The sequence below is a fragment of the Brienomyrus brachyistius genome, chromosome 1 (genome assembly GCF_023856365.1).
Source record: "Brienomyrus brachyistius isolate T26 chromosome 1, BBRACH_0.4, whole genome shotgun sequence".
In the NCBI taxonomy this organism is placed as follows: Eukaryota; Metazoa; Chordata; class Actinopteri; order Osteoglossiformes; family Mormyridae; genus Brienomyrus; species Brienomyrus brachyistius.
Window position 1 is genome coordinate 36,034,863 of NC_064533.1, and position 27,984 is coordinate 36,062,846.

Below are 27,984 nucleotides of genomic sequence, written 5' to 3' on the forward strand. Positions count from 1 at the left end.
TACATTAACTTCATAATGCTTTTATATTGCATTCATAAAATGTTCAATACACCTTCATAATGTATTCATTAAGTATTCAGAAATCATTCATAAACATCATGCATGTATACCTTTACTTCCTAACATCCCTTAACAGCTGTAATATACATTAATTAATTAGATTTTTTCTGCTGGCCCCTGGAGGATGGGCCCCCCCTTTGGGTCTGGTTCCTCCCAAGGTTTCTTCCTCTTAGGGAGTTTTTCCTTGCCACCGTTGCCTTTGGCTTACTCACTGGGGGGTCTTTACGTGGCAGAAATGTAAAGCGCATTGAGACAATGTAATGTTGTGATAATGCGCTATATAAATAAAATTGCATTGCATTGCATAACAAACATTATATAATAACAAACATTATAATTATATAATCATGTAATGTTTGTTATTAATGTATATTAAAGCTGTTAGGAGATGTTAGGATGCCTATGAATGTTCTATGAATGTATTATGAAGGTGCACTTAATGTAAAGCGTTACCGAATATTTCTCTAGAAATTGCATGTTAATCATAATCATCTGTAAACCTTAATAGTTTGAAAGTAACCCAAGAGCACTTTACTATGTACAAAAGTTAATTTATTACAAATATGTACAGCTGCTTACACAATTTGTAGTTTAAAATAGACAAAGGGGGGGATTATGGATTCCATTGAACAATAAACATGTCATTGGTCAAGCACGGAAGACATACACACAGAGTAAACACGCGCTTTGTCTGCTATGAAGAGCTCCCTTCGTGAGTCTGTCTCCAGCTGACACATGGCTGCACACACCACATTTAGGTGGTGCGTCTGGAAGGAGTTTGCTGACGGAAATTTGTAAGGCTGCCGTGTTCATGTTCTCATCCCAAAGTCTCAGTGGAACACGTCTCAACATCAACTGTGCAACACTGTGTCTGTGAATTTGTACTTGTTTACGCATGAGATAGATATATATATTCTGTGTCCAAAACTGTGGTAAAACATTTAATTCCTTTACAAGTGCTGAAGCTTGCAGCAGTTTCTATAGGTGCCTTTGGGAGCTTCTGTTAATGTGGTTGACTGATCCCAAACTGGGCCTTAACTGCGATTCTGTGTATCTGGCAGGCTGTCAGGGTGACAGCAGCAGCCTTGTGTTTGAGCGCAGGGCAGGAGCCGTCCTCATGTATAAATCATGGGGAAGGCATCAGCCTCACAGCAGGACACGGGCATTCTGGGACAGTGTGGTGTGTGCTGGAGGTGCCATGCTTTCCTGGGGATGGATGTGCGCAGTGACCCATGGAAGGTGCTCTCCCGGAGACCTAACGCTGCCCCCCCAGCTGAACCACCTCCACTGCCACCCGTTCAGGACGGTGCTCATCTCATGGTACTACGTGCTCATGGGTAAGGGAAAGTGTACATGCCAGAGTTCAGAGAGAGGACACTGGAGTCTTCCCCCTAGCGCATAAATCTGGGCCACTACTCTTCTGAATCCTTTCCATGTGGAATTACAGGAATCACTTGTGGATGGAAAATAGAAGTGAAAGTGCACTTAGCCGCAGTTTTGAGTGCATGTTGGCTAGTGAATGAAAACTTCCAGCTTTTGAACATTTTGGCATTTACACTGCTAAGAGTAAGCATTTTTCCTATTTATTTTCACCGGACAGTACGTTGAAAATGGTCGATCATCCTCCAGTAGTTGCCAGTGGGATTAGATCTCAGCTTCTGAGTTGCAACCAACGTCCATTGTGAGGTGATAGAGGCATCTATGAATAAGAGGGAGTCGTTACCGTGGCAATTCTTACTTCTTGCCGTCTTGGTTCTGACGCTGGTACCACAAGGCGGTCGGCAGGTTCTGACATCCCATGTACTGCTTGCGCATCTCGGCCTCTGTGAGCGGTGGTGTGAGATTGCAGGGGGCACCGGCAAGGGTGACGTTCAAGAGCTCGGGAGAGGAATTCACAGGCTGGGGCGTTGCTGGCACCTAGGAGGTCGGGGGGTGAGGATGGAGTTTTAAAACACAGGACCATCACAGGGTTTGTGATAAACTCAGCCAGTCCTCCTTCTCTACCCGCCTTTAGGCCCCTAGTGGCCTCACCTGATCCAGGTGCTCTATCAGGCAATGGCTGGGGTGCAGAGAGCCCCAGAAGCTGGCTGTCTGAGTCCGGTACGCGCTGCCCAGCAGTGCCACGTTGACGTGCTTCAGGGAACCCCTGAGCCTCTTGGCCAGCGTGGTGCTGTAACTCTGCTCCACGAAGAGCAGAACCCGCCGGGCCCGGCAGCCGGCCAGGTCAACGAGCAGCTCGCTCACGGTGTACCGCTCCATAGGGTCCGCCTGCAGGGGGAAGGTTTACACAAGAGAGTTGCCGGTCTCCAAAAGCGCTGAGCAAATTTGTAAACAGAGGAGCTTGCGTCACTTTGTTTACTGAGGACTTCAGAGGCCCTGACTGCTTTACACAGGATTTAGCTGTCTGGCGGGCCTGAGCTCCTGCCCTCCTGGTCCCTCTAAGGCTTTTGTCACCGTCCCCTTGCTCTGAGATCAGGTTGTTTTCTTTGATCCCACCGAACCCATCTCTATTGTTACATTGCTACAGAGAGACTCCATCTCCACCAGAGAGGACATATGGCAGGGATTACCGACCACCTTTAGGAGGGGAAGGTGGGATTCAGTCAGAGTGGACTGGAGTGCAGGGGTGGGATGGGTTGAGTGTAGTTGAAAGACAGGAAGCCACTGTAATTAACTCGGATGCATTGTGGACTGAAAACATTAGCTGCAGATGAAAGGGTGGTTTAGAGGGACGGTTGGGGGATTTCAGTAAGGGTTCATGGTCCTAAGGAGGGGTCTTCTGTTCGTGGACTGATTGCTATCTGTCACTCCCCGACTTCTCATGTAATCACATCGATCTTTTCTGCAACACATATGGCCAGTAGCCATTCAAAACAGCATATGACCTGGAGCAAATTATCCAGGGCATTCAGAAGGCAACATCACATGGAGGAATAATTAATGGTTTCCTTTTTGAATTAGCTAACCTATTTTTGGAATAATGGACCATTTGTTAATGGGGGGAATGGCCATAAAGATGGTCCTTGCTATAACGCATCTGATTCCATGAGTGCAGACCTTTTCAACAAGACACTTGGATGCAACTGACCAGCACTGTATATGTTATGCACACTCACGATGCCGTTGTGGTTGCTGTCCCAGAGCAGCATGGTCCCATCATTGCGTGTGGGGTTGTTGAGATAAAGCACAAAGGTATCGGCGCAGTGCTGCTTGCGGCAGACGTAGGAGATGTGGTTCCGGATCACTTCCTTCTCTGTTGCTGGATACACCCCTTCCACCTCCTCTGTGGAAACGTCATGGAAACAGATTTTTTTATCTGCACGTGCACTTCAATATACCAGCTAATTGAAACTACCAAAGTTAAATTGCAATGTTCAGCTTTCTCGTCCAGAATTCTAAACCACTGATCCCTCTCACCTGGATCCAGGCCATTGCCCGCAAAGAAGGTTTTTATGTGGTCCTTGTGGAAGCCATTGTTCCTCAACATGCTATAGAAGATCTGCAGGTTATTCACATGTTGTCGGTATGTGATCTGCTGCTGCCAGCCACCTGGGAACAAAGCGAGAAAGGAATGACTGAGTGCATCACGAGGCAGAGACCTTCGCCATACAACAGCATCCTCACCAAGCATCTTCTACCTGAGAGCAACACGGCATGGTCACATGTTTGATAAAGCCGACAGGATAAGTGTGTTGCCAAAGGCTGCTGGTGGCACCGGCGAGTATTTTTGTTCAGTTCGCAGTTGGAAATGGGTACAGTGGAGATGGAGATAGGCAGGGGCTCTGGGCATCTGGCAAAGTCCTGCAAAGCTGAAAGAACAGAAGTGTGAGAACATGTGTGTCACTCATACAACCATATAGCCAACTAAGCAGGACCAGAACCCACCTGCACAGTAGAGTTGTTGGATTTTACTCCTGTTCCTTGCTAGTACCACCTGAGGGAGGAAGTGTATCTCGCAGAGACCCTCGCTGCGCTCTGCTCTCCCGGGTCGGGCCTCCATGCCTCTGCGAGCCCGACCTTTCCTGCCCATGCGCTCGCTCCGGCTCTGACGCGGCTTCAGCTGGTTCTGGCAGCGGCTATTCAAAGCCAGCGTCATGCACTCCTCTCCTACAATGCAGTAGTGGTGACCACAGTAATAAAAATTTCATCATGTCACTGGACAAGTTTCAGAATAAGATCGTGGATTCAATTCTTACAGTTTCACACAGGTAGAGTTTGCATGTTCTCCCTATTCAGGTTCGTAAAATAAGGTGCCTTTTCAGTGTCTTTAAAGTATGCCCTGTAATGGCCTAGAATCTGGCCCATGATGTGCCCTACCTCGCACCCCAAGCTACCAGGAATACACTGTACGCTCACTGCAACAACACTGCATAAGTAGTTGTCAGAAATGAATCGATGATTGTTGCAGTAGTAGTATGTACAACATGCAGCATTGCTTTAAGTGGAGCAGATCCTGGCATGTGAATGGCCAAGCCCCTGTAAAGGTGAATTTGTTTGTGTCCGACTAGCTGAGAGGAGCAAACAGGCAGGAGCAGTGCACAGCTTTCATACTCTGGAGGGTCTGTTTGCCATGGACACATCAATAACATGCTTGTGTTTGTGTGTGAGCTTACAGCACACCAACGACAATCCTTCTTCTGCTTATTAAACATAGATTGTGGTTAGATGGAGTTTACAACACCGCTGCCAAATGCAAGTTTGTAACCCATTTGTGACATCAAAGATCTCTGTTTCTCCCACAGATAATGACTAAATCTGGTGTTTTCCTTTCGACTGCATATGGATGATTTCAGGTTAATGGGAATGAGCTAACAAGCCACTCCAGGGAAGAAACTCATCTTTGCGTAAGCTGTCTGCTTAAAAGCTGTGACCACATAAAAATGAGACGTCTGTTGCCTGCCAACTTTTCAAAGTGAAGCTTCACTTTCATGTTCCTCATTTTGGAAACTTATTGCCCAATTCCTTTTATTCTGAATGAAAATGTCTGGCTTTAAAGTGCAGTTAAAATCACCTCATTCCCCTCATCCCCAAACCAGCAAAGGTGAAGCGGTCAATCTTGGACATGCAAACTTCGAAACAATTTCCAGACCCAGGCCAGTGGTACTAGCAAAACAAGGCACTCAACCTTAAAACAGACAGGGAATCTCCTCATTTATTTCAGACATTCATCTTCTTTTTGGTTTTCATTGCCTTTCTGTAAGACTCATTGTTAATCTTTATTCATAATCCTTATTCATTCAACTTTTTTTCTTTATAAATTGTTGAAATGTTTGTTGGCATGGTGGTGCAGTGGTTAGTACTGTTGCCTCACACCTCTGGGACTCGGGTTCGAGTCTCCGCCTGGGTTACGTGTTTGTGGAGTTTGCATGTTCTCCCCATGTCGTCGTGGGGTTTCCTCCGGGTACTCCGGTTTCCCCCCCCACAGTCCAAAAACATGCTGAGGCTAACTGGACTTGCCAAATTGCCCGTAGGAATGCATGTGAGAGTGAATGGTGTGTGAGTGTGCCCTGTGATGGGCTGGCCCCCCATCTTGGGTTGTTCCCTGCCTCGTGCCCATTGCTTCCAGGATAGGCTCCGGACCCCCCCCCCCCCCCCCCCCCCCGAGACCCAGGCTTGCACTGGGAATACAGTGTCTTGCTGCTTAATGACCTGAGGCCCATACACATAAATACCATGCATTTATAGTTACTTCTCTTAGTTACAATTAGCTGTTGTGGCCAATAATAATAATCAAGAACACAGTTGATTTCTAGTTAGTATCTAAAAGAAACCGCCATTGATGGTAACCTAGTGCATGTCACATATGCTTTCAGTGAGCTGTTTGTGTTGCTCAGCTGAGTTCAAACTGGAGAGAAGGTTAAAAGTATCTGGAGTCTATCTGTGTTTGTCTCATCAGAGAGGAAAAGCACCACATGAGTATGTCAGCTTGCTCCAGGAGGACAGAGTGTGGCTCGCGAAAAAGCAGCACGAGCCAGACGGACTGGCTGGGTGGGGATAACAGAGACTCAACTTGAGGACAGACTACACTCAAGATGAATTATTGACAAATCTTATTGCAAATGCATTACTCTCTGACTAGGAGCATGTGCTCAGAATCAGCCTGCCAACAGGGCATTGGTGAGCTAGCGTACCCTAAGACAGCGTTTGCCAATCCAGTCCTCGTGGGACCCATAGATGATCTACATTTTTGCTGCCTCTCAGCTCGTTTTTGCTCCCAAAACACAGACTGTCTGAGGGTCCCTAAGGACCGGATCGAGAAGCACCTTCCGAACATATCCGAGCACTGTGGGGTGATAAAGGACGGACGGGCTCTTACCCTTTGCACTGTATTCATGGCACTTAGCTCTGCATTATATTTTCTCAAATTGCATTCATGATATCTCAATTGATGTGACTTAATAATCTTCTTTAAGAAAACCTTAATATTACCCTCTGATATTTACACTCACTTTAATGTTGTCACAAGGCCTCATATACATATAAAAATTTTAACGGCACCCCACTTTAATGATCATTTATTTAGTTTATAAGTCTATACTGATGTGTGTCTCATTATAAAGAATAAGATGCTTATGCGCTGTGTGTCCCCACGGTATCACTTTTAATCCCACTGAAATCTACAGGGGGCTTAGTGTTGTGTTTTAGGCTGGGGGCCACGGTGAATGAACTGCTTTCATGCATCACTCTTTCTGAACATCCATGAAGACGACAGGCAGATGAGGAAAAAAAATACATATTCATTCATCCATATCTGGTTATCCAATGAAGGGTCATGGGTGCTCCAGTGCTTATCCCGGAAAGAAAGGGTACACGGCAGGGAATAACCCAGGTTGGGGTGCAACTGCAGTTTACCTCGGCATGCTTTTTGAATGTGGGGGGGAGAGAAAACCCCATGATGACATCAGGAGAACATGCAGACTCATATAGAGAAGGGGCACATATAGAGATGGGGTGGGGAGTCGATCCACGGTCTCCAGGTATGATTAGATGCAGTTGCAAAAACGAGTTCCAGTTTGTTCAGCTGAAGGTCAATTAAGCTCTTTGTTAACTGTAACTAGAATGTCAGCAATACTGCATTGATAATGTCATCTGAATTTCAAGAAACTATTTATTGGGGGGGGGGGGTTAATGAATCCAAATTAAACACTGGAGGGTACATGTCTACCCCACCCCGTATTTCCTACACCCCAGCACTATACTCAGGTACATCAGATCGTCAACATAGGCAATTTTTTGATGACACAGTATACTCTACACCAGGGTTGGTGCCCTGATCTGTCCTCCTGAGTCATCCTGTCTCAGGATGTTGTGTTTTCCCATTTCCCAGGCTGCTACATAGCTTAGGGGTTGAATGTGTGGCTTTGAGTGCATGATGCTTAGATGCTTATGGTCATTGGTTCAAGTTTGGTTGAAGCCAGTCTCATCTGTTACTTGTCTATATTGGTTTTATTCCCTGGTGTTTTCGGTTTTCCTGTTCTAGGTTTGTCTTCCTTGTAATTTGCTTATACTTTGTTTTCTTGTTTCCTTTTCTCCTCAGTTTTAGGTCTCGTAGGTTTCTATGTTCTGTGCTTGTTAATTGTTATTAGTTCCACCTGTTGCCCATTTTCTTGTGATTGTTACTCGTCCTGTTCCCTGCGTTGATTGGTTAATTGATTATATCTTACACCTGTTCCTCGTTTGCCCCTGTTTTCTATTTGCATTTAAATACCTGCCCTAGTCTGTTGTCTAGTGAGTCGTTGTATTCGGTGTATATATGCTTTGTTATTGAAGGTTACTGTGTGTCATGGTACTTTCTGGTTTGAGTAGGTAGTTCTTGTTGTTTTTCTGTTTTTGACCCCTTGTGGTGGTTTTAGTTTGTGGTTTTCCCCTGTGTTTTAGTTTCCTTAATGAACTCCTCTGTCTTGGAGCCGCAAAGTGGATCATTGGCTTTCCTGCCTGTGCCCTGCCCCGAGTCCATAACACTCTGTAAATATAAAACTGTACAGATTTGAAAATGTAATTAAGATTTAAAGGCATAATTACAATTTAACAAACAAAAATTCAAATAGTGGGTGTTTGTACAGTAACATCCTATTACAATTAGGTGTAATAAGATCCTTGTAAGGACCATTTGTAGTACTACTTCACATAAGTAGGTATATAACAATTTTGTAAGAGACATTGTGTGTGTGCGTGTGTGTGTGTGTGTGCATGTAGGGGTAGGTCAGATATACATTACATTGTGGGGACCAAATGTCCCCACAATGTGATAAACACCTGTCGTTTTGACATTGTGGGGACCATTTTTTTAGTCCCCACAAAGGGAAATTCAATTTTATGAAAATCTCAGACTGCAATAAAAAAAATTAAAAATGCAGAGAGACTTGTATTTTGTTAGGTTACCTAATGGTTAAGGTTTGGGCAGGGTTGGGGTTAAGGTAGTTATTCTTGGGATTGGGATTTTGCCCATTGAAATGAAGGGATAGTCCCCACAAAGATATGAGTACAGCTGTGTGTGCGTGTGCGGATTATGTTTATATTACATTATGGGGATCAAATCTTCGCCATAATGTAATAAAACCTGTGATTTTGACGGGGCAGGGACCATTTTCCAGGTACCCACAAAGATCCATAAATGCAATCAAAAAACTAAAATGACAAAAGTCTCGTATTTTGTTTGGTTACTTATGTTTGTTAGGAATGGGTAGGAGTTATGGTCGTCATATTGGGATTAGAGTTTCACCAATAGAAATGAATGGACTGTCCCCACGAAGATATAATTACAAACCCGTGTGTGTGTGTGTGTGTGTGTGTGTGTGTGTGTGTGTGTGTGTGTGAAGTGTGTGTGTCGTCCTGCGATAGACTGCCTCTCGTAAAGCATAAACGGGTATAAAAGAGGGGTGGAAGTGTATAGCCAAAAATCCTAAAATAAAGGTACAAATATACATAACATTTTCGTAAAAATGGGAAAGTACCTTACCTAAAAAAATTCCGTCTCTGTGTCCACACTTTTTCTTGGTTACATTGAAATCAACGTAGAAAATGACGACGGGGTGTCCGAAATTTTCTCCCGGACTGGGGTCCAACACCAAAACGCCGTCGTGCTCCGCGGGGCCGGGAAAGACATCCTGGTGTCGCTTGCCGTCTCCTTGCGTCGTGTCTCGCTTGGGGGCTCGCAGCCCCGTCGCCTTGGAGTCCGGCAGCACTGCCACCACTTTCTCCGAGTTAACCTCAGATACATAGATAGCCACCCCACTCTCCCGTAGCACCGACAACCTCCTGCACTCGGTTTCTGACAAGGACGATACTCTCTGACACAGGTTCATCTTCAGGTACTGAAATCCAGATTTTGCCCATCGACTCACTTGGGAAAACTTTTCATAGGATTCCTGGCATTCAGCAAGTGAAAGAGTTACAACTAGGAAATAAAACCTTACCGAGTGAAAATGCATTTTTCTTCTTCTCAAGAAAGTTATTGCGGTCGTAAAATGGTTGGTTTACTTGTAGATTTGGCTTAAATTCTTCGTTTAAAAGTGGGTTTTGAAAACTTTGACGGCTGGTTCCTTTAGTTTCTGATTTTCCGATGTTCGGACAAGCCTGGCGTCTTCATCGGAGAGCTGCGACCGCTTACTGGTTTATCAAATCGGAAAGATGCGGTTCTACATTAAAGAGAGACTTCAAAAAGGTCAGGCTACCATCCAGATGGAATAGTAATCTGCAACAGTAACTCCATCCCACAGGCACTGACATGCCAGTGAACACGAGGGGGGAGGGTGGGGCGTGAGGGCAAGTGCGGCACCGGAGTGGAGCTACCTGTCAGAAATGACGGCATTAAAAATCCTTACATGCCTTAAGCTACTTACCTACAATGTGCCATATGCAAGAGCCGAAATTATCACCAAAGATTGGGGGGGGGGGATTGGTAGTCTCGCATCCCGCAACCCCAATCATTTTGAGGAACAGCCCAATACCGACAGGGCAATACGATGGACTAACCGCAGAATCTCTGATCATGCGATGTAATTGCTCATCATCATCATCATCATCATCATCATCATCATCATCATAAAAAAACTAACAAATAAAAAAACGCATCACTGCTAATATTTATGCAGGTATTTACTAACATTTCTTAAACAAGTTTCTTAAAGAGTTTGTTTATTTTTTTCGTTTGCGTTGCAAAAAAGTTTTAAAACTGTAAGATGCAAAGACTGGGATTATCAGATAGGTCTTCCTGTTGCTAATGATCGTAATGAGAAGAAACCGTTTCTACCAAAATATTTCAGTCGGATAGGCTATTCGGATAGAATAGATTCTTTTCCGAAACCAATACTAGAATTTAGCACTAAAGAAATCATTTTAGGCATGCATGATTGACGTTTACAGGTCTAATGTAAAAAAACAATAAATATACAAATAAATAAATAAATAAATAAACAAACAAAATATCCTAACTGGCGCAGCTTAACACGTCACGTACTAATTTGTCAAAGTAGGCCTATTTTTAGTCATTAGTTTTGACAATGTTGCATCTAAGATGAATGACATTTTTTAGAAATTGTGCTGTTTTCCGTCATTACAATTTATGTATTACACCAGAAGCTATAGACGTATTAGGCCCTCTAGAGTAATTTGAACAAAATAGCAAGGATTTGCGCTGCTCTTCGTGCTGTGTTGCATTGTTTTGTGTACAGGGGTATTATTGGTTTTCTTTACCTATACATATGTTCAAAGTGTAGTATCATGTTACTATTTAGTGCTGTCAAAGGCCTGCCTTGGTCTTCCATTGTTAAGGCACTGTCAAGATTGACTTCATGTGTACTTCCATGTTCGGTAGAATAAAATCCTTTTACTGTCTTTATCTTAATCGCGAACCTTGAGACTGACGTCATTTAAAATAGCCTAATGGGACAATGGTCTATTAGTACGGTGCCGGGGCATCAGTATACTGTTACACTGGTATAGTAGTTACGCAATAAAAAACACTAAAGCTCTTTGAATTAATTTGGACATTGCCAAATGTTGGGCTACGTTAAAGGATAATATAATATATGCTATTGCTGGAAAAGCAATATGATAATGATAGCATACTCCGATATTGCCTTATAAACAGTTTTAGGTAAATGAATGGATCTTTGTTGTACTACAGTATGTCGTATACAAAAAAATAAGAAGTCATTACAATGTTTTGGCAACTATTAAAATAATTCGCTGATTCATATTTCATTGAATTATTCTCGTTTATTTAATTTTAATTTTTGCCAGGCTAGAAATGAACGGGAACCATTATGAATATTATACTTGAAAACTGCATACCGACTACCATCCATACAATTCGACAGGAATACTCCGATTTTTTTAAACTGAAGTCTTAATCTGAGAAAAACCCTCTTAAATGCAACTATACTAATATAGGCTACTGTTTATTGAAGTCCACGAATGCTCTTTAAAACATTGTTCAAAAACCTCAATAAACCATCAAAACATTCATCGTATTTTCCGAAGACAGATCTTCGTAAATCATTTGTGGACAAACCTGACCGCCGATTAAAGACAGACACAAATCCAACAAACGCTGCAAACCACAAACTGGTGATTCCATCTTTTCGTTTTCCTTTTCTCGTTTTATATCGAAGCATTAATGCATGACGTTTGGAAAACTGCTTATAGCCCATATAATTAGTATACATTTATGGAGAGTCACTAAGTGTGACGTGTTCGCTAGTCATTTTGTTCAAAAATGCTGATTTATTATTAACAAGGGGTAATATACAGAACACTCTATATATACCTCCTGTAATATAACCCGATAGTACTGATGATAGGGAAATTGGTGTTCTTTAATGTATTAAAGACAAATGTCTTTGTGGAGCTGCGCGAGTGTTTCAGAATAAGTACGCCACATATTAAAACTATCTAAGTGTAGATAATTATGATGACTATCCTAACAAAGGAAACAAATACATTGTTTATGAAATCTTTATAGTCATCATTCTACCTCTTTCTGCGTTTCCTTAACAGATTCAAACATTAAACTGTTTAAATGCATCAGTGAAATCAATTCTAGCTGCTGAGGTGGCAATAATTGACTATTATTATTTAATAGGCTATGTTTTCATAAGTTAGTTCACTTGAAGGAATAAAAACATATTTTGGTCGGGATAATCTAAAGATTACGCGAAGTCCAATGGAAAAGAAGGTTTGCTTGGAAAAGGAGATTATAATGAACCACTTCCAATTATTGAAGACAAGGCGTTTGAGTAGTATTTAGTAGTGTTATTTTTTCAAATCATTGAAAGCATAAAACTTCAATAACCTTTGGATAATGCAAGTTTAAGCTACATGATGCGATTTTACTTTAACACATAAGTGAAATGGCGACATGCCTATACCTAAAAGGCTTGAAATTCTGCATGTGAAATTTTTCGTTCACTACGTGCCATGCATATGTGACATGTCTCGCGACAAACAGACAATACGTAGAATCATTGGATTCCTGTCATTTTGTTTATGACACTGATTTTATAAATATTTGAACGCATTGCATGAGATGTGTACTTGCGATCCACGGCATTTTGATATTTCAAACAATTGGTTTAAAATCACAGTGCCGAAAACTATTTACCAGCGACTGCTATAGCACCACCATGAGGCCAGTTACAATCATGTCGACTTATATAGTCGTTTGGGAAATGAAATACAATGGTGGTTGGTAGTTATGAAATTACGGCCAATATGCCATCCAAAGATAAAAACAGCCGCTGGGAATTTCCCAGGTGAATCGTCTTGTTAGATATACATTGAGATTGCAATATTTTTGGAGTTTTTTTCTACTAAGGGTATATTTGCAAATGAATCTCCTAATAGTGCAATAACACACTGGCAGTATTTAATCATAGGTGTTCATTAATTTTCAGACCTATGGCCATAAATGAGGGGCACTAATTTACTATAAAATTAACCTAATTCATGGGCGTAAATTATAGGGGGACGAGGGGATTGTAACCCCCCCCCCCCCCAAAAAAAAAATAATCAAAACCAGCCAAAAGAAGTCCCTGGACCCCCTTAAATGGGTGGAGACCTCAACCCCCCCCCCCCCCCAAAAAAAAAAAACACTTAAACCAAAGTTATGCCCTTGGCCTAATTAATCAAATTATCCTTAGATAGACATAAAATGTCTGATTCTATACGAAAATATGATTATACGTGTAGATATCTGTATGGTTAAGGATAATATAATCGTATTTAACATCATAAAAATTCTCTTAAGTCTGCCTACTTTTAGTTTCATCACACATGGTAATTACAGAGTTGTATTTTTGGTAATACAAGACCTGTGCTCATTTATCCATCCATCCATCCATCCATTTTCTGTAACCGCTTATCCCATTCAGGGTTGTGGGGGAGTCCGGAGCCCATCCTGGAGGCCGCAAGGCAGGGAACAATCCAGGACGGGGTGCCAACCCATCAGCTAATTTATCCTACCAGCAAATATATTCTGCAAGAATAGAGAAATGCTGGAATCCTACGCCACAAAAAGCGCTGCAATTCCGATCATCCAAAGGTTGGAAGTATCGTCTCCCTTCTGTGTCTGTGGAGTTTGCATGCAAATAAACCACTGACAAAATTGAAGAAACATTTGAACAGCACACCATGAATTACAAATACCTGCTCATTTGACATTCCTCTGACACTTTTACCTAAAGCAACTGATGGAGGTTTGGTAGCGGTTTTGGTGCTCCTTGGCGTTTGAACCCATGATCTTTATGTTGTTAGTGCAATGCTCTACTTACTGAGCGATAGGAGAAACATAGTCATCGGCCCCAGTTAAGCTATCTAAAACTTGACATTACACTTTAAAAATGTGGCATATTATGCTTTAAAAGATATGACATCAATTTTGGCAGTAAAGTTTATAAACAATCAAAGAATGTTTAGAAATTCATACACTGGATAAGTAACTGGAATAACTGGAATGACGTTCTGCCATCTCTAAGACTTGAAAGAATTTCCGCAATATTGGTGACTAGTTTAGTTATTTAAAACATAACAAAGTGCTACTTGTATGTGTTTATACTTTTATATGTTATCACTTATAATACACATTAAGTCAGATGGCCCCTACTGTAGCCTACATTATCACAGATAAACTTTTTTCAAGAGTGCAATAATTTACAATTGTCAGCCGTAGTCCTGTATTTGTGAACTGCCTGTATTAAATGAGGCATTATTAATTCGACCTGCTAGAGGTGGCAAATTTTGGTAAATCTGTTGCAAATGAACACCTGCCTAGTTTTACTGTCAATAAAAGATTCTTCAAATATAACACAAAATCATTCCGAATCTACCGGAGGGAGATAGGGATCAAATCACGTGACTTGAGCGGAAGGAGAGCGTGGCGCCTCTGGTGCGCTGCGGTTGCTAGGGAGCCGTGGTCAGAGCAGCGCGAGCTGCGTGAAGCGGCGGCGGGACTAGGCGACTTTGATCAGGGAGACCTGCGTTAGCTGAACGGTAACGCAGCTTTTCGCCTGCCTCAGGTAAATACATATAACTGTCGTTATGAAAACTGCGTTATTTATTCGCGGGGATGCAGCGTTTTTGAAAGACAAGACGCTTTAGAATAGAATGGAGCACGTGAAGTAGTCATGGCAAAGGCCCGCTTATCGGCGTGATAGACTAGCTAGCTACGATGGGTGATTTCTATATGCTGAAAAGTTAATCAACAGCTTTCTAACACGACCTTTAGTGTTGGGCTACATAGCTAGCTAGCTAGCAGGCTATTCAGAACGCTGGCAAACTAGCTTGCGAGCTGTCTAGCTGTTTAGCGATTATAGACGTTTGACAGTTGCTGGCGGCGTGGCATGGCATAGCACTTTTGCTGAGTAATGCGAGAGGCGTACTGACCGGCTAGCTAGTTAGCATAAGCGCTAACTGATTTCCATTATATCGAACGTGTTAGGGAACATTGAAAGTGGGAATTTAAATAATACGATCGCTTCGACATCACCCTTTACTGTTAGAATGTTATAAGCGGTTCATTATTTAACTTTAACATTTAACGTTATTACTAGCTTTGCCGTATACGCTAGGATTTTATTTTATTTTTTCATAGTAAGCGATGGTTTTTTGGGGAGATGTTATTTATTATGGGTTTTTCTTATGCATGTCTATATTTAGGGTAACAGTCATAGAAACCTTTCTCTGTTCTGTTACTTCTTAAATAACTACTACATCAGAGTGACGTCTCTGAATTCAGAAGTTCTTCTCCAGTACTTTAGTTGTAACTTGTGTTTAGGTTTTAGTGTAATGTTTAATATCTTATGTTTTGTCTCTGGCATTTAAAGACTGTAAATATGTAACTGTATTTTGTAGTATAACTGTATTTGGTATATAACTACTTTGGGGGAAACATGTACTAGTTAAAGTGGTATATTACTTGACATTAAGACTAACTGTCCTAGATGAGTGGGAGTATACTGATGAAAATGTAAAAAAGGCTATTTTTTCTCTCTTTTTAGTTCCTTCCTACCACTGGCAGGTTGACTGACACTTGGCACAATTTGCACATCTGATTAATGTCTCTGTTGGCAATTGTACATTGTGGGTCTGAGATGGCAACTGATGGCATCCAGTGGAGCTGAAGAAGTGAAAATACAAACCTCTCAGCCAGCATTTGGTGCTTCCATAATTCCTACAGTGGTCCATGTGCCCAACGGTGAAGTTGTTTCCTGCAAGCTGCAGAGGAGGGGACTCCAGCCTTCGGAGCCCTCTGTCGCTGCTGCCAATGTGAATGCGGGGCTGGAGCAGCTCCTCTGCGTCTCAGGGACCAATACACACTGTGCCTTCTTTCCTGTGCAAGCAGCTTATCCTTCAGTAGCCAGGGTTGATGGTGTTTGGAGTTCTGGGGTTAGCTGTACTAATGGAATTACTAATAGTCAGATAATCTCCAGTGTAGTTGCCAAGAACTCTCAGTGTTCCAGTGTTCCCCTTGTTTTCCGCCAAAATCCTTTTCGGCTGGAGCCAAGCATCTACAGCTCCCAGCCCCACAAGCACCTGGGCTCGCACCGCCTGCGTTCTCGGCTGCTGGGCAAGAGGGCCTTCTCACTCCAACCTGCTGTTTATCCAGCATGTCCCTCCCCTCCAAAAGCCACCTCTAAGTTCTCGGAGATTTCTCTTACAAAAAGCACAATGCCCACCAATCAGTCTTCCCCACAAGCTACCAGCAAGTTCAACGGCAACAGCAATGGATTTTTACGACCTGCCACAACTCAAGTGCCTGTCCACCCCCGACAGAAGCTCAGAGACTTGGCAAATCCTTCTACTACCCTGTCTCTATCTACTTCTCATCAATGCAGGACAGATAAAGGCAGCTGCGAAATGGACACAAAACTTTCATGTCCCACTGTGCCTTTGCAGAAGAATTGCAAAGATGTAATTCTGGGCGATGCCTTTGGGGTTGAGGACATGCTGAAGAGTGAGAATGTTGTAGCAGGAAGTGTCAAGGTGGTACAGCCAAACAATGTTCAGCAGGGGCTCCAAGTGTTGTGTACAGGGAAAAGGCTCTCCACTGAAGTGTCTTTCACAGCTGCTGTGAGGACAATGGCTAGGAAGCTGAGTAACGGTGCAGTACACACCCCAAGCAGAGCTCCAGCTACACAATCAACCACCGCTTTTGTCTTGCGCCCAGAAAATGTGGTAGTTGACTCCATACCCTTTGTTGATGTGCCTCCAGTAACGCCTGCACTTCTATCTGCACTCCCACTTACCCAGGTGGACCAGGGGTCAAATTTGGTTGCTGCCAAACCTTCCAGCCTCCCTGGCCTTAGGCTGAGTTGTAGTACATCCTGCTCTTCAGATGCTTCGTATGCTAGTGGTGGTAAAGGCCATGCCATTCCAGGGGAGACTATGGATGCGTTATCTGTTCCTCAGTCACCATCTGTTTGTTCAGTAACTACCCAAATATCTGCCATACACCTCACTAAGCAAAGTGTTTCCCTCGACCTGAAAAAGGAGAAAAGCTTCTCCCTGCCTTTGCTGGAGGAGCAGGTTGCCACAAATCATAGTGTTTCAAAGTAAGTACTTATTTATTTTATTTAACATTTATTCTTCCATTCCAGTGACTAATAACAATTTCTTATTTACATTGATGGTCTGTATCACCAGTGAAAATAACACTGATGCAGGTATCTTTGTATATATATATGAATTTTTCTTGATACCTGTGGCTATTTGTATGCTCTTGTGGCTGGCTGCAGTTAAGTCAAGTGTTAATCCTTTATTATGTATTTTACCCTTATGAACTAAAGAGCAGTACGTCTGATCTTAATAATGTATGATCTTCATTTAATATTATTAATGTTACTGTAACTTCACAGGTTTATATAGATAAACATATTAGGCACATTACTCAATGACACTCCAACTCCCCTCCTGGGGGTTCACCCATCAGCCTTCAGCTTCTTAGTCCATATGTTTCATCATTATGCTGCCTGCAGCCATATGTTTAATTGTTTTTTTTTTTTTTTTTTAATATTTGCGAGTCTCTGTTGTTTGCATTTTCATGATAATGTTTTGGATAGACAAAATTGACCCCTACCACGGCTGTAATGGATTATTACGACTTTTGAGACTTCCCAGCTTCCCAGCTTTCTTTTAACGTTGAAGTTATTTCGCTGCCAAGTGAACTGGCACTAAGTAGCCTAACAAGAAGAAAATGGTACAAAGATACAAGACTAACGTTACATCACCTGTCTTTTTAACGCTATCCTGCTATAGCAGTAAACATATCGTAAACGGGCATGGAGAGAACACAAATAAACATGTGCAAAAATTCAAGACTAACCTAAGGGGTGGACTAAGGTATATGTTGCCTTATGCTACGGCTTAGGGCCACAGCAAAGGAGGGAACGGTTAAACTGCCAGCATGACAACAAGCTCAAATCAGTGAATTTTACCAACAGCACCCTAATCAGTAAGTTTTAACACTCATCCTGTGCGTTGATTAGCACGGTATTGATTTTCCATTGTTTTTAATTCCCAGTTTTATTTTGGCTCCAAATATTACTCAAATTCCCCCCTTACTCATGTCAGCTAGGGCCCGCAATGAAGTTAGTTGATCCCTGGTGACAAAGATGGATTGTTTCTCACTCATAAGCTTTATCACTTGCAATGTACGTGAACTGCTTTTAAATCCTATGTCAGCCCTTTGTTCTTTGAGGATCTCAGGATTTTCGTTTGTGTTCAGTCATGAAGGTACTGGCTTGATGCAGGTCACTGCAGAGGAAGATGAGCTCCCTGACGATGTTGAGAATGACTGTGGTGGAAATGTAGATGGTAAGTTTGCTCCATTTTTCCAGTACAGTAAGGATTTGCACAAAGGGATATCAGTGCTTTGTTTTGTGTAATTTAAGGCTTAGGTTCCTTCCTGTAAGTGTCCTGTCCATGTAATCCGTTTGATTCTAGTGTGCATTTTGCTCTCTTAGATGGGTCTGAATGCTCCTCCATGGATGATGGGGCCTCTGCAACCTCTGTGGTAATTTCATCAAGGTAATTTAAAGTTTTTATTTTGAAAACTTTAAGCAGCCTGCGTATGCTATGATTTTTCATCCCACTGAACATCAAATTGTCAAGTCGCAATACAGAATTTTACTGCAGTTTTGTCCTTATAGTCAGTTACTTTTCAGAAATCGAACTTCTACTGGCACATGTCTGTTTATGCTAGAACTAATTAAGGTATCTGGAAGATAAATCAGTGTTTGTCCTTTGGGGTGAAGGTCACTGAAAAATGAAGGGGATTCTAAGTACATCCTGCTCTTCAGATGCTTCATATGCTACTGGGAGCAGGAATGATGGTTTTGGTGGCTAACTTGGCACAGACAGGGTTCTTGCTACCAAGTATGTTGAATCTGAAACATACAGTTTACGGTGAATAACGGTGTATAGAGCCCTGAAACTAAGTTCTTTATTCCTTGATATCTTCTTCGATTGTTAGGATTAGAATTCCTGCTGGAAAAAAGGCAAAAGGACACTAATTTGAACTGAGTTGTGACCCAGGTCCTAGTAACCTGCCATATTTTAATGTTATATGAGATGATGTCTAAAATACTTAGAATTGACATTGGGGAAAAGTCACAGAGCAGCATAATTGGGGTGGTAGATTATTTACCTTTTTGTCTTCTGGTGGTTGCTCTCTCTGAAAAGTCTGAAAGCAGAGTGTAGTAGAACGGTCTCCCAATAGTCAGTCCTTTAACAGTAGAACTGTCTCTCTAGTAGAAACACAGTTCTGTGGGAAAATTGTGCTACTGATGTTATGAAAGCTTTCATCCAATTGGCTTATTTCTAGTCCACCCCCCAGTAAACCTCAGGTTCAGTGTTAGTTCACAGTCACGCAGGAAACTTTTTAACCCCCCTTGAATAACAGGTACCTACCTTGCAAATGACTGTTATGTAAGTTAATATTTTTTCACCATATTTGTTCTGTAAAAGAGCAGTGAAAATAAATACTGTAAGTTTTCAGCAGTTATAGTAGATAATATCTGTGGAGGGTGATTCATCGTTTCAGTGTCAGAATGGTTCCTTTCTTTTGTTTATGATTGTATGTACTTACACATGTATGTAGTGGTTTCTGTCGCCAATCATGATATGTTCTCTTGATAGCGTTGAGGAAGCTGGAGCGTCTGACCAGGAGGACAGCAAGGTTGAGAAGCCAGCATTGGTGACTAGCCTGTTCACCTCCATCCCTCCTACGCTGTATTTTGGCTTGCCCAATGAGACGGGTGAGGGCACAGGAACAGAAGATCTCAAGAGGATGGCAGCTTTATTTTGCATAGTCTCTCATCATCTAACAATAGTTGTTTCATTTCAGTTGAGGATCTGCCGTCAGAGCAGAAGAAGTTGCTGAAATGGAAGATGAGCTCAGTAACCCCCAACGTAGTGAAGAACGCTATCGCTAGGTCTCACTTCACAGCTACCAAGAGTGAGTAAGGCTCTCAGGTTAAATATGGGAATCGGGTGTGCACAAATTGCTTTTGCATTTGTGCAATTCATTTAGAGCTCAGTGATATGGCAGAACATTTTATCACAATTTTTCTTTTTCTTTTAATATTAGTCCATATCGATAATTATCACAATACAATCTCACTATTTCAAGGTTCCATTTTGCTTAATTTTCTTAGGGTTCTCCTTAATCAGATTCATAGCATGAAAAATTACTGCAAATTGAATGGACTGCAAACTGAAGTCTAATGTTAATAAATTATACAAAAAACTTTTTTTGCCGTAGGACGAAACACTAGAAAATATGAACAATATGGTTTTTTGTTGTTGTTTTTTTTCTCTGACTGTTTTTCTGTTTGTTCCAGGAGACAGATTTCATATTGATGGTATCTGTGACTGTAAGCGCTTGCATTCTTTATGTTCTACTGAATGGCAATGTTTCAAGTAAAATATGTTCAAAGTATTTCCAGTATAGTTTGCACAAGTATTTGGTAGAGTTTACGGTACACAGTATCGTCTCAGACACCATCATATTAGGGTTTCCACTTTCAGTATGAAGGAATGTGGGACACCCCCTCCAGGTTGCCAATCATAAAATTTGCCAAGAGAGGGCAAATTGCGAAATATGGGACAAATCGTGTCCCTTATTGGTGCAACATGGGACACGCCCTTTTTTGTCCCTATGATACGTAACAATCCCATAAAATACTGGACGGGTGGGAACGTTAAACCCATTCCCTGGAATGGGCAGTGAGGAAAAGGAGAAATCCCAGGAAACAAACGGTCGACATTTTCTAGTGTGATGTCAAAAAGTTTATTGTACTACCCAGACAAGGGATACCGATACTTTCTTATCACGATGACTATGGTTGCGCTATTATATTGATAAAATATCGCATTGTGATTATGAACAATCATATCGTGAGTATCGTGATTTTTTATATATATATACCATAAAAACTTGTTTTCTTGCATAATTAACAGTTATGATACTAAACTGTTACACAAATTCCATCAAGGTATGTGTCTTGTTGGTGTAATTTATCATTATATTATATGCTCCGTAACTATTAGTAACACAATTTGGTCATCATAGTCATAAAACTCCAAAACCGTTTTCTACATATGAATTTTAGAATATTGTAATAAATATCAATATTGCGATATCATTTTTAGGGCATGTTGCCCAGCCCTACTCAAACCAATTCCCTGGAGCAAACAGCAAGGCAGCCAGAGGAAAAAACCTAGTCTAGCATCAAAGCATATGGTCTGTGTTTTCTAATGTTGCCCCCTACAACAAAAAAGTTTTTTATATGAAGTATAACTAGATTTATGGTCCAACAGGTCGTCTTTGTTTCGTGTTCAGAATCTATTTAAGGGCAATTCAAAGGGAATTTTAAGCAAAAATGGAGCATTTTTGGAGCATAAAATGCTTAAAGTATTTTGCAAATTGTTTCAACCTTGTTGTCAGGGTAAAGATCTGAACCAAAACCGAAGCCACATAGTTAAAGGAAAAAGAAGGGCAGCCTCGTACATTTCATTGTCAGCATGATAATACAAAAATTGCCGTATCTTTTCCAATCTTTGCAGACACATTGTATGGGTGAAGATCTGGAGCTGTCCATTGTTTGTCAATTCTGAGACAAATTGCACCAAAATTGAAGCAGCAGCGCTTAGTGATGGCAAAGGGACAGGGGGCTTGGACAGGATCACTCTATTCCTTCTATTTGATATTTGATCGATCATATCATTTCACAAAAACATTTTGAAAGGAAATCTACACCTGAAAATCTACACGTGATAATCCTGAGACAGATCACCCCAAAACGGCCTGACCGTGTACGGTGGGGTTGCCGGCTGACCAAGCTTGCTGGCGCAGGTTGGAGGAATAACATGCATGTTTTTTTTATTGTATGGAAAATGAAAGCTCAATATGTCGGCCAAATTTAATAATGAATTAGAAACATGTCTCCTGGCTGGTACTTTGAGACCTTTTATAAGTTAAAAAGGAGCCGATGAAATCCCTGTACATCCAGTTATTCCAGAAATTGTAGAGGTTGGGGGTGCAGGAGGAGTAAGGGTAAGATGAGGAGAGGGGGATGACAAGGCTGTCCGGGGAACATATTGTCTTCATTCCCACAGCATCTTTTCTAGTTTTTGTTTGATTTATTAAAATCAGATTTCAGTTTGCAGCCCATTCAATTTGTTGTAAGGAATTTTTTAGCAAAAATTTTAACTAAAGTAAAGAAATAATTGCTTCAATTATATTGTGGTTCAATCAAATTGGTATCAATCAGTATTGATTGATATGAAGAAAATTATTGTGATAAAATATTTTGCCATATCGCCCATCTCTAATCTGTTATGTGGTCGGCTTTGAATAGCCAAAGTACTGCCACACAACTAATGTCTCTTTACCTTTTATATCCACAATATCCTTTTTTAAAACATGGGCTGCTGAGCTGTTGCTTTCTTCGCTGACGCTTGCTTGTAGTTTCCTCTGAGGGATCCCTTCCATGACTCATGTATATACCAAAACACAGGCATGTGGTGTTGTTCGTTCTTAAAAAACCTGTTATGATTGGTTAGACTTTGTTTCGGTCAGTGTTTGTTTCTGTGATGTGATAGCCCACAGTTCATCGAAGTTTCTAATTTAAAATCTAAATGGTAAGATAAGTATATATTGTTTATCATCCAGCCCTAGGTTCAGTATACAAGGTTTATGCAAATTGTTCTGATGAAAATGGGTTTGTGTATTACATGCAGAAAGTCATGATTGGCTGGGCTGTTGGGGTCACCACATGAAATCGCCCGGATTCAAAGCCATCCGAGAATACCAGAAGGTAAAGCCTTCATGCACAGATTTTCTTAGGAAAAAAGATTATCTTGTGAGAGTGGGGGAATATGTGAACAATCTCCATGGTGAATATCCAGCTTTTTATTTCTTTTTATATATATTTATAGGGTTTAGGTAAACATAATTCCAAATAAAGCAACAACTATATATAGAGAGAGACTTATTTCTTTATTTGGAATTATGTTTACCTAAACCCTGGACCTCCATCTTCCCTTTCAGCTGAACCATTTTCCAGGATCCTTCCAGATCGGCCGGAAGGACCGGCTGTGGCGCAACCTTTCCAAGATGCAGGTGCGCTTTGGCAAGCAGGAGTTCGGCTTCTTCCCAAGGTCCTTTGTGCTCCCACAGGACAGCAAGCTGCTAAGGAAAGCGTGGCAAGATGGGGGCAACCGGCAGAAATGGATCATCAAACCGGTACGTCTGATGCTAAGCAGCGCAGGCTGGATGGAGTACGGGTGTCTTGAAGGAATGTGGACTTATGGATGGTTGTAAACATTGAGCTGTTCCTTGTCTCTTCAGCCTGCATCTGCTCGAGGAATTGGGATTCAGGTGATTCACAGATGGAGCCAACTCCCCCGCAGAAGGCCTCTCTTAGTGCAGAAGTAAGCCTGCTCTTGGTGACATAGTGCCAGTTCCAACTTGAATGAATGAGTTCTGTTTAAAGTTGATATCTGTAATCGCCTTCATAGTAAATGAGAATTGGTGGTGACTGAGTTTTGGTAAGTTTGTTTCCTGCTTATTTGTGATGTAGGTACCTCCACAAACCCTACCTCATTAGTGGTAATAAGTTTGACCTGCGGATTTACGTGTACGTCTCTTCTTTTGACCCGCTCCGCATCTACATCTTCAATGACGGCCTCGTCCGTTTCGCCAGCTGCAAGTATGTTGTCATTTCAGGTGGACTGAGATTTTATTGCCTTGTTTTTACACCGGTAGCGTGGCCAACTTTAGCAATCATGTGGAATGAAGCCCTCAGTTAATTATGTGTGTAAACTGTTGGTTTGAAATTTTAGAATTAATGAATGAGGTCATTGGCCACTTAAGTTCACAGAATTTGTCTTTGCCTAGTGTTTGTAGTAATGTTTATTTCAGCGTGTGATATGTATGAACAGTGTAAATTACTGCTGTTACTAAATGTATTCTGCAGGTACTCCTCTTCTATGAAAAGCCTGGGTAACAAGTTCATACATCTGACAAACTACAGTGTGAACAAGAAGAACTCTGAGTATCAGAACAACATTGATGACAAGTCCTGTCAAGGTCATAAATGGTATGAGCACAAGATGAAAGGCTGTGCTTACAGACCTTAACCACCTTATATTAGATTTTATTGTATTTATTACATTTACGTTTTATAGGTCTTTGAAGGCACTCTGGCGGTATCTTGGCTCAAAAGGTGTCAACACCAGCCAAATATGGGAGAAGATCAAAGACATTGTCATCAAAACCATCGTCGCGTGAGTCTGTGCTGTTTTTTGTTATTTTTAATCACAGTGAAATGTGAATTGGTCATTTCCTCATGCGTGATACTTAATACTTAATCTGTGCAGGTCAGACCCTTACGTAAACTCACTGGTCAAGATGCACGTGCGCTCACCATACAGCTGCCATGAACTCTTTGGCTTTGATATCATGCTTGATGAGAATCTGAAGCCCTGGGTGCTTGAGGTCAACATCTCTCCCAGGTACGGCACAGGTCATTTGGAGCTGCAAAGCTTCTCCTTATTGACAGGTTGCTCATGTAACTTGTCATCTGATTGGTGTTCCCCACCACAGCCTGCACTCCAGAACTCCGCTAGACATTGCAGTTAAGAGCCAGATGATCAGGGATGTGCTGAACCTGGCTGGGTTCGTACTTCCGCAGTGCGAGGATGTGGTGCCCTCCGGCAGCAACACCAGCCGCTCTGGCAACAGGTGCAGTTCAACAGCAGCCGGGGCTCCCTGCTCCAGAACTATGCAGTTTAGCTGCAGTGCGGGGCTGTATGAAGTGCTTTATGTGGTATTTTTACTTTTATTTTTTAAACATCTCTTATTTGTGCCAGTGTTTCTTTAGGAATGAGAATGCGATCCCGTCACTTGGCAGAACGATCGTCTGATGAGAAGGTCAAGAGAGCCCTATTCCTGAAGCAGCATTCTGCAGACCAGGTTTATTTATCTATGCCTGTTTAAATGGTTTTATGTTCCTCAAATAAATAAATATCTATATCTACTCATCAGTCTTTAGACTGCTGGAGCTTATCCCAGGCAGCACAGGGGTGTGTGTGTAGGGCTGTGTGTTTGCCAATGCTTGATGTAACTAGAAGAAGCCGGCTGTCAAAAGGTTTTACAAAAATGACTTTTCTCCTTTAAATCCTGGAAGGATTTCTCCGCTGTACTGGAAGGGCTAACTGCAGAGGATATATGGACGCTGGCGGAGTCTGAGGACGAGCTGAGCCGGAGGGGCCAGTTTGAGCGCGTGTTCCCGTCCCCCATGTCGTCACGCTACCTGCGCTTCTTTGAGCAACCTCGCTACCTCAACATCCTGCTCAACCAGTGGGAGCAGAAATACTGGCAGAACAGGGACAGAGGTGCTTTTCCTAAAAAGTATACATGTGTTAAAACACAAGGCTGTCCTCTTCCAACTTGTAGCGCGACATTGAATTGTCTTGTTTTTTGTGTGTAAGGTATCAGTCTGCTGCAGAGACTGTGTGACAGAGGTGTGCACCTGAGCCCTGCCTCTGATCCAGCACACCTTGTGAGTACAGCAGTTTAAGGGTTTTCTCACATTTACTTCCTCCTGTTCAAACTTTATTGCTCTAAACCACCTCTTAAGCAAATGTTAGTTAAATATAGCTGCTCATTGCTGACCAGTGTAAGTGCTAAATCAAATTAGAGAAAAGAAAAATCACCATGACTCTCTACTGTAAGTAATCAGGGGTAGTTAATTACCACACATCTCACAACTATATTTCTATTATCTGCTACAATTCTGAAAATTATAAATTAAGCTTAACACAAGGCAGAACAGAAAAGAATGTATTAGCAAACATATCAGCAAAACCACTTAAATACTTCACGGTTAAGTCCAACTATTCCTGACATTAAGCGGGAAAAGGTGATTTTAGTAAGACACAATTGCATTTATTTTTAAATTAATCATGCAGACAAATAGAGACTTGTCGTAACAATTAGTGTAATATTGATGCATTGCAATTTCTATTACAAACTGATGAACAAATTATTACAAATTAAATTTTATGGGGGAGAGGTCCCATTCAAAACATATGTACAATTATACTTGAGTTTAATACCACGCGGCTCAGTTATTTCACTTCTCAGTTTGCTTCTCGTGTTTACAGCAATGAACATCTATTGAACAAGGAACAATTGGTTTGCCTGTAAGCAGTAATTTGAGAATGTATCTACAACAATGCTTGGGGGTGTGTAGGCGTTTAACATATTTCATACATGCTTGTACTCCATTATGTGGATTAAATACCAAAGTATGGCACAATGGCAAGATAACTACTATAATTGTAGAAAGCACCCAACGTGGAAATGTGATACTGATCCCCACCAAGTGAAAATTGGGATTCAGGTGAACTTGGATGTGATGATAATTGAGAGTCATTCAGTTTGTGTGCACACCTGCATGTGTCTGCCTTCCTTTACCTATTGTTCTGTTTTAGACTATTTTGAAACTGAACACAGTGATTGTGAAGGGGAGAGATGCAGGCTTGATATCCCTACTCTGTGTATGCTGGAATATACTGTGAATCATTTATTCATTAGTCACTAATTCTAGAATGTAGAAAAGGTGGCAGCATCACACTGACAAATGCAGACCATACTAGTATTTTGACTTGCTGCCTTCATACTGTGCATAGTTCACTGTGTTTATAAAGGTGTTTATGTCTCAGTTGTCATACAGGTCCATCTCTGGCCAAAGCTTTGACTCTTACAGCAACCTCTCCAGTGTTCAAGAACCAATTACTTCTAGGTAAGTATAGCTAAGCTCTATTATGTGGGGCAGTTCATGGATCAGCAGGTTAGGGCTCTGTGTCTGTGATCGTGAGGTTGTTAGTTCGTATCCCGTCGTCATAAGAGTGCCATCATCATTGTACCCTTAAGCTAGAGATTCATTCTCAACCATGTAAGTGTATGTGTCCTAGGAGAACAAGATGGGCATTCTGTCATTTTTACTGTACTTGTACCAATCTGCACAGCTAAAACTGCATCTCTGGACAGATTGCCTGTATATTTACAACTTGCTAGTGTTTGATTGGAGGTGCTCATCTTAACCATGTGATTCTTGGCCTTTCAGTGTGGTGGTCAGTGGGAAACTGACACCTGAGATTGATGAAGATGACTTTGTCATCCCAAGCCCACCTGATATGGCCCTGCTGGGGTCCTGTGGTTCCAGTCCCTGTTCTAGTTCGGCCAGTGAGAGCCTAAACTCCAAAGACTACATCTGATGTCCTTGTTCCACTGTTTACATTGATGCCTTTCAGCCAGTCTATTCATAACCATACACAAACTTACGCACACACACACACCTACAACCCTATACTTTGTCTTATGGAGATGCATACAGATCGGAAAATACCACAGACCAATTCTTTCCTTTGTATGAACACTCTCACTGGTATGTTTGGGTCTTGCTGAGCTGTCTCAGTCTAATGGGCTTCTTGGAGAGATGTGATCAGATATGAAAACGATAGTTTAGTCAAATTCTCTTTGAAGAAGCTGTCACTTGGCCAAGGGGATGAACTACTAGTCTGGATCTGTATTCAGAGACTGAAACTTACCTGATCCCAAGGTATGTTTACATTTAAATGCTAGACTGGCTAATGGTGCATCTATTTATCAGATCAATTCAGATTTGCTAGGTATATGTGAACTTTTGCAGAGGAATGAATAGTTATAATTAATAATAAAGATGTGTTTTATCAATTCAGACAGTTTTCCTCAGATCTGGGGATAATAGTGCTCAGGTTCAGCTTTTCACATTAAAACAAATACTTGAAGTAAGCTGTCAGCTGTTGTTCTTTTGTCTCCTGTCTTCCATGTTTTATGGGTCTCTTTCAAATGGTTTTGTTGGATGCCTACTTCTT

At 41.6% G+C, this 27,984-nt stretch overlaps 2 protein-coding genes across 2 annotated transcripts; one reads left to right on the forward strand and one right to left on the reverse strand.

Moving 5' to 3' along the window:
- Positions 1–590: 590 nt before the first annotated feature.
- Positions 591–9,768, reverse strand: si:ch211-67e16.11 (uncharacterized). The gene is made up of 7 exons (XM_049005897.1): positions 9,020–9,768; positions 3,946–4,167; positions 3,699–3,869; positions 3,478–3,609; positions 3,177–3,343; positions 2,092–2,328; positions 591–1,977 (listed from the first exon to the last, which is right to left on the reverse strand). Exons 1-7 carry the CDS (start codon positions 9,489–9,491, stop codon positions 1,795–1,797), a joined length of 1,584 nt encoding a protein of 527 aa, XP_048861854.1. The 5' UTR covers positions 9,492–9,768; the 3' UTR covers positions 591–1,794.
- A 4,665-nt stretch (positions 9,769–14,433) lies between these two features.
- Positions 14,434–27,897, forward strand: ttll4 (tubulin tyrosine ligase-like family, member 4). Its single transcript, XM_049006928.1, has 19 exons — positions 14,434–14,576; positions 15,558–17,111; positions 18,284–18,372; positions 18,522–18,585; positions 19,696–19,814; positions 19,904–20,014; positions 22,801–22,877; positions 23,111–23,305; positions 23,411–23,493; positions 23,643–23,771; positions 24,039–24,161; positions 24,250–24,348; positions 24,442–24,576; positions 24,668–24,805; positions 24,934–25,036; positions 25,251–25,458; positions 25,555–25,625; positions 26,791–26,870; positions 27,195–27,897. Exons 2-19 carry the CDS (start codon positions 15,661–15,663, stop codon positions 27,343–27,345), a joined length of 3,426 nt encoding a protein of 1,141 aa, XP_048862885.1. The 5' UTR covers positions 14,434–14,576; positions 15,558–15,660; the 3' UTR covers positions 27,346–27,897.
- Positions 27,898–27,984: the final 87 nt, after the last annotated feature.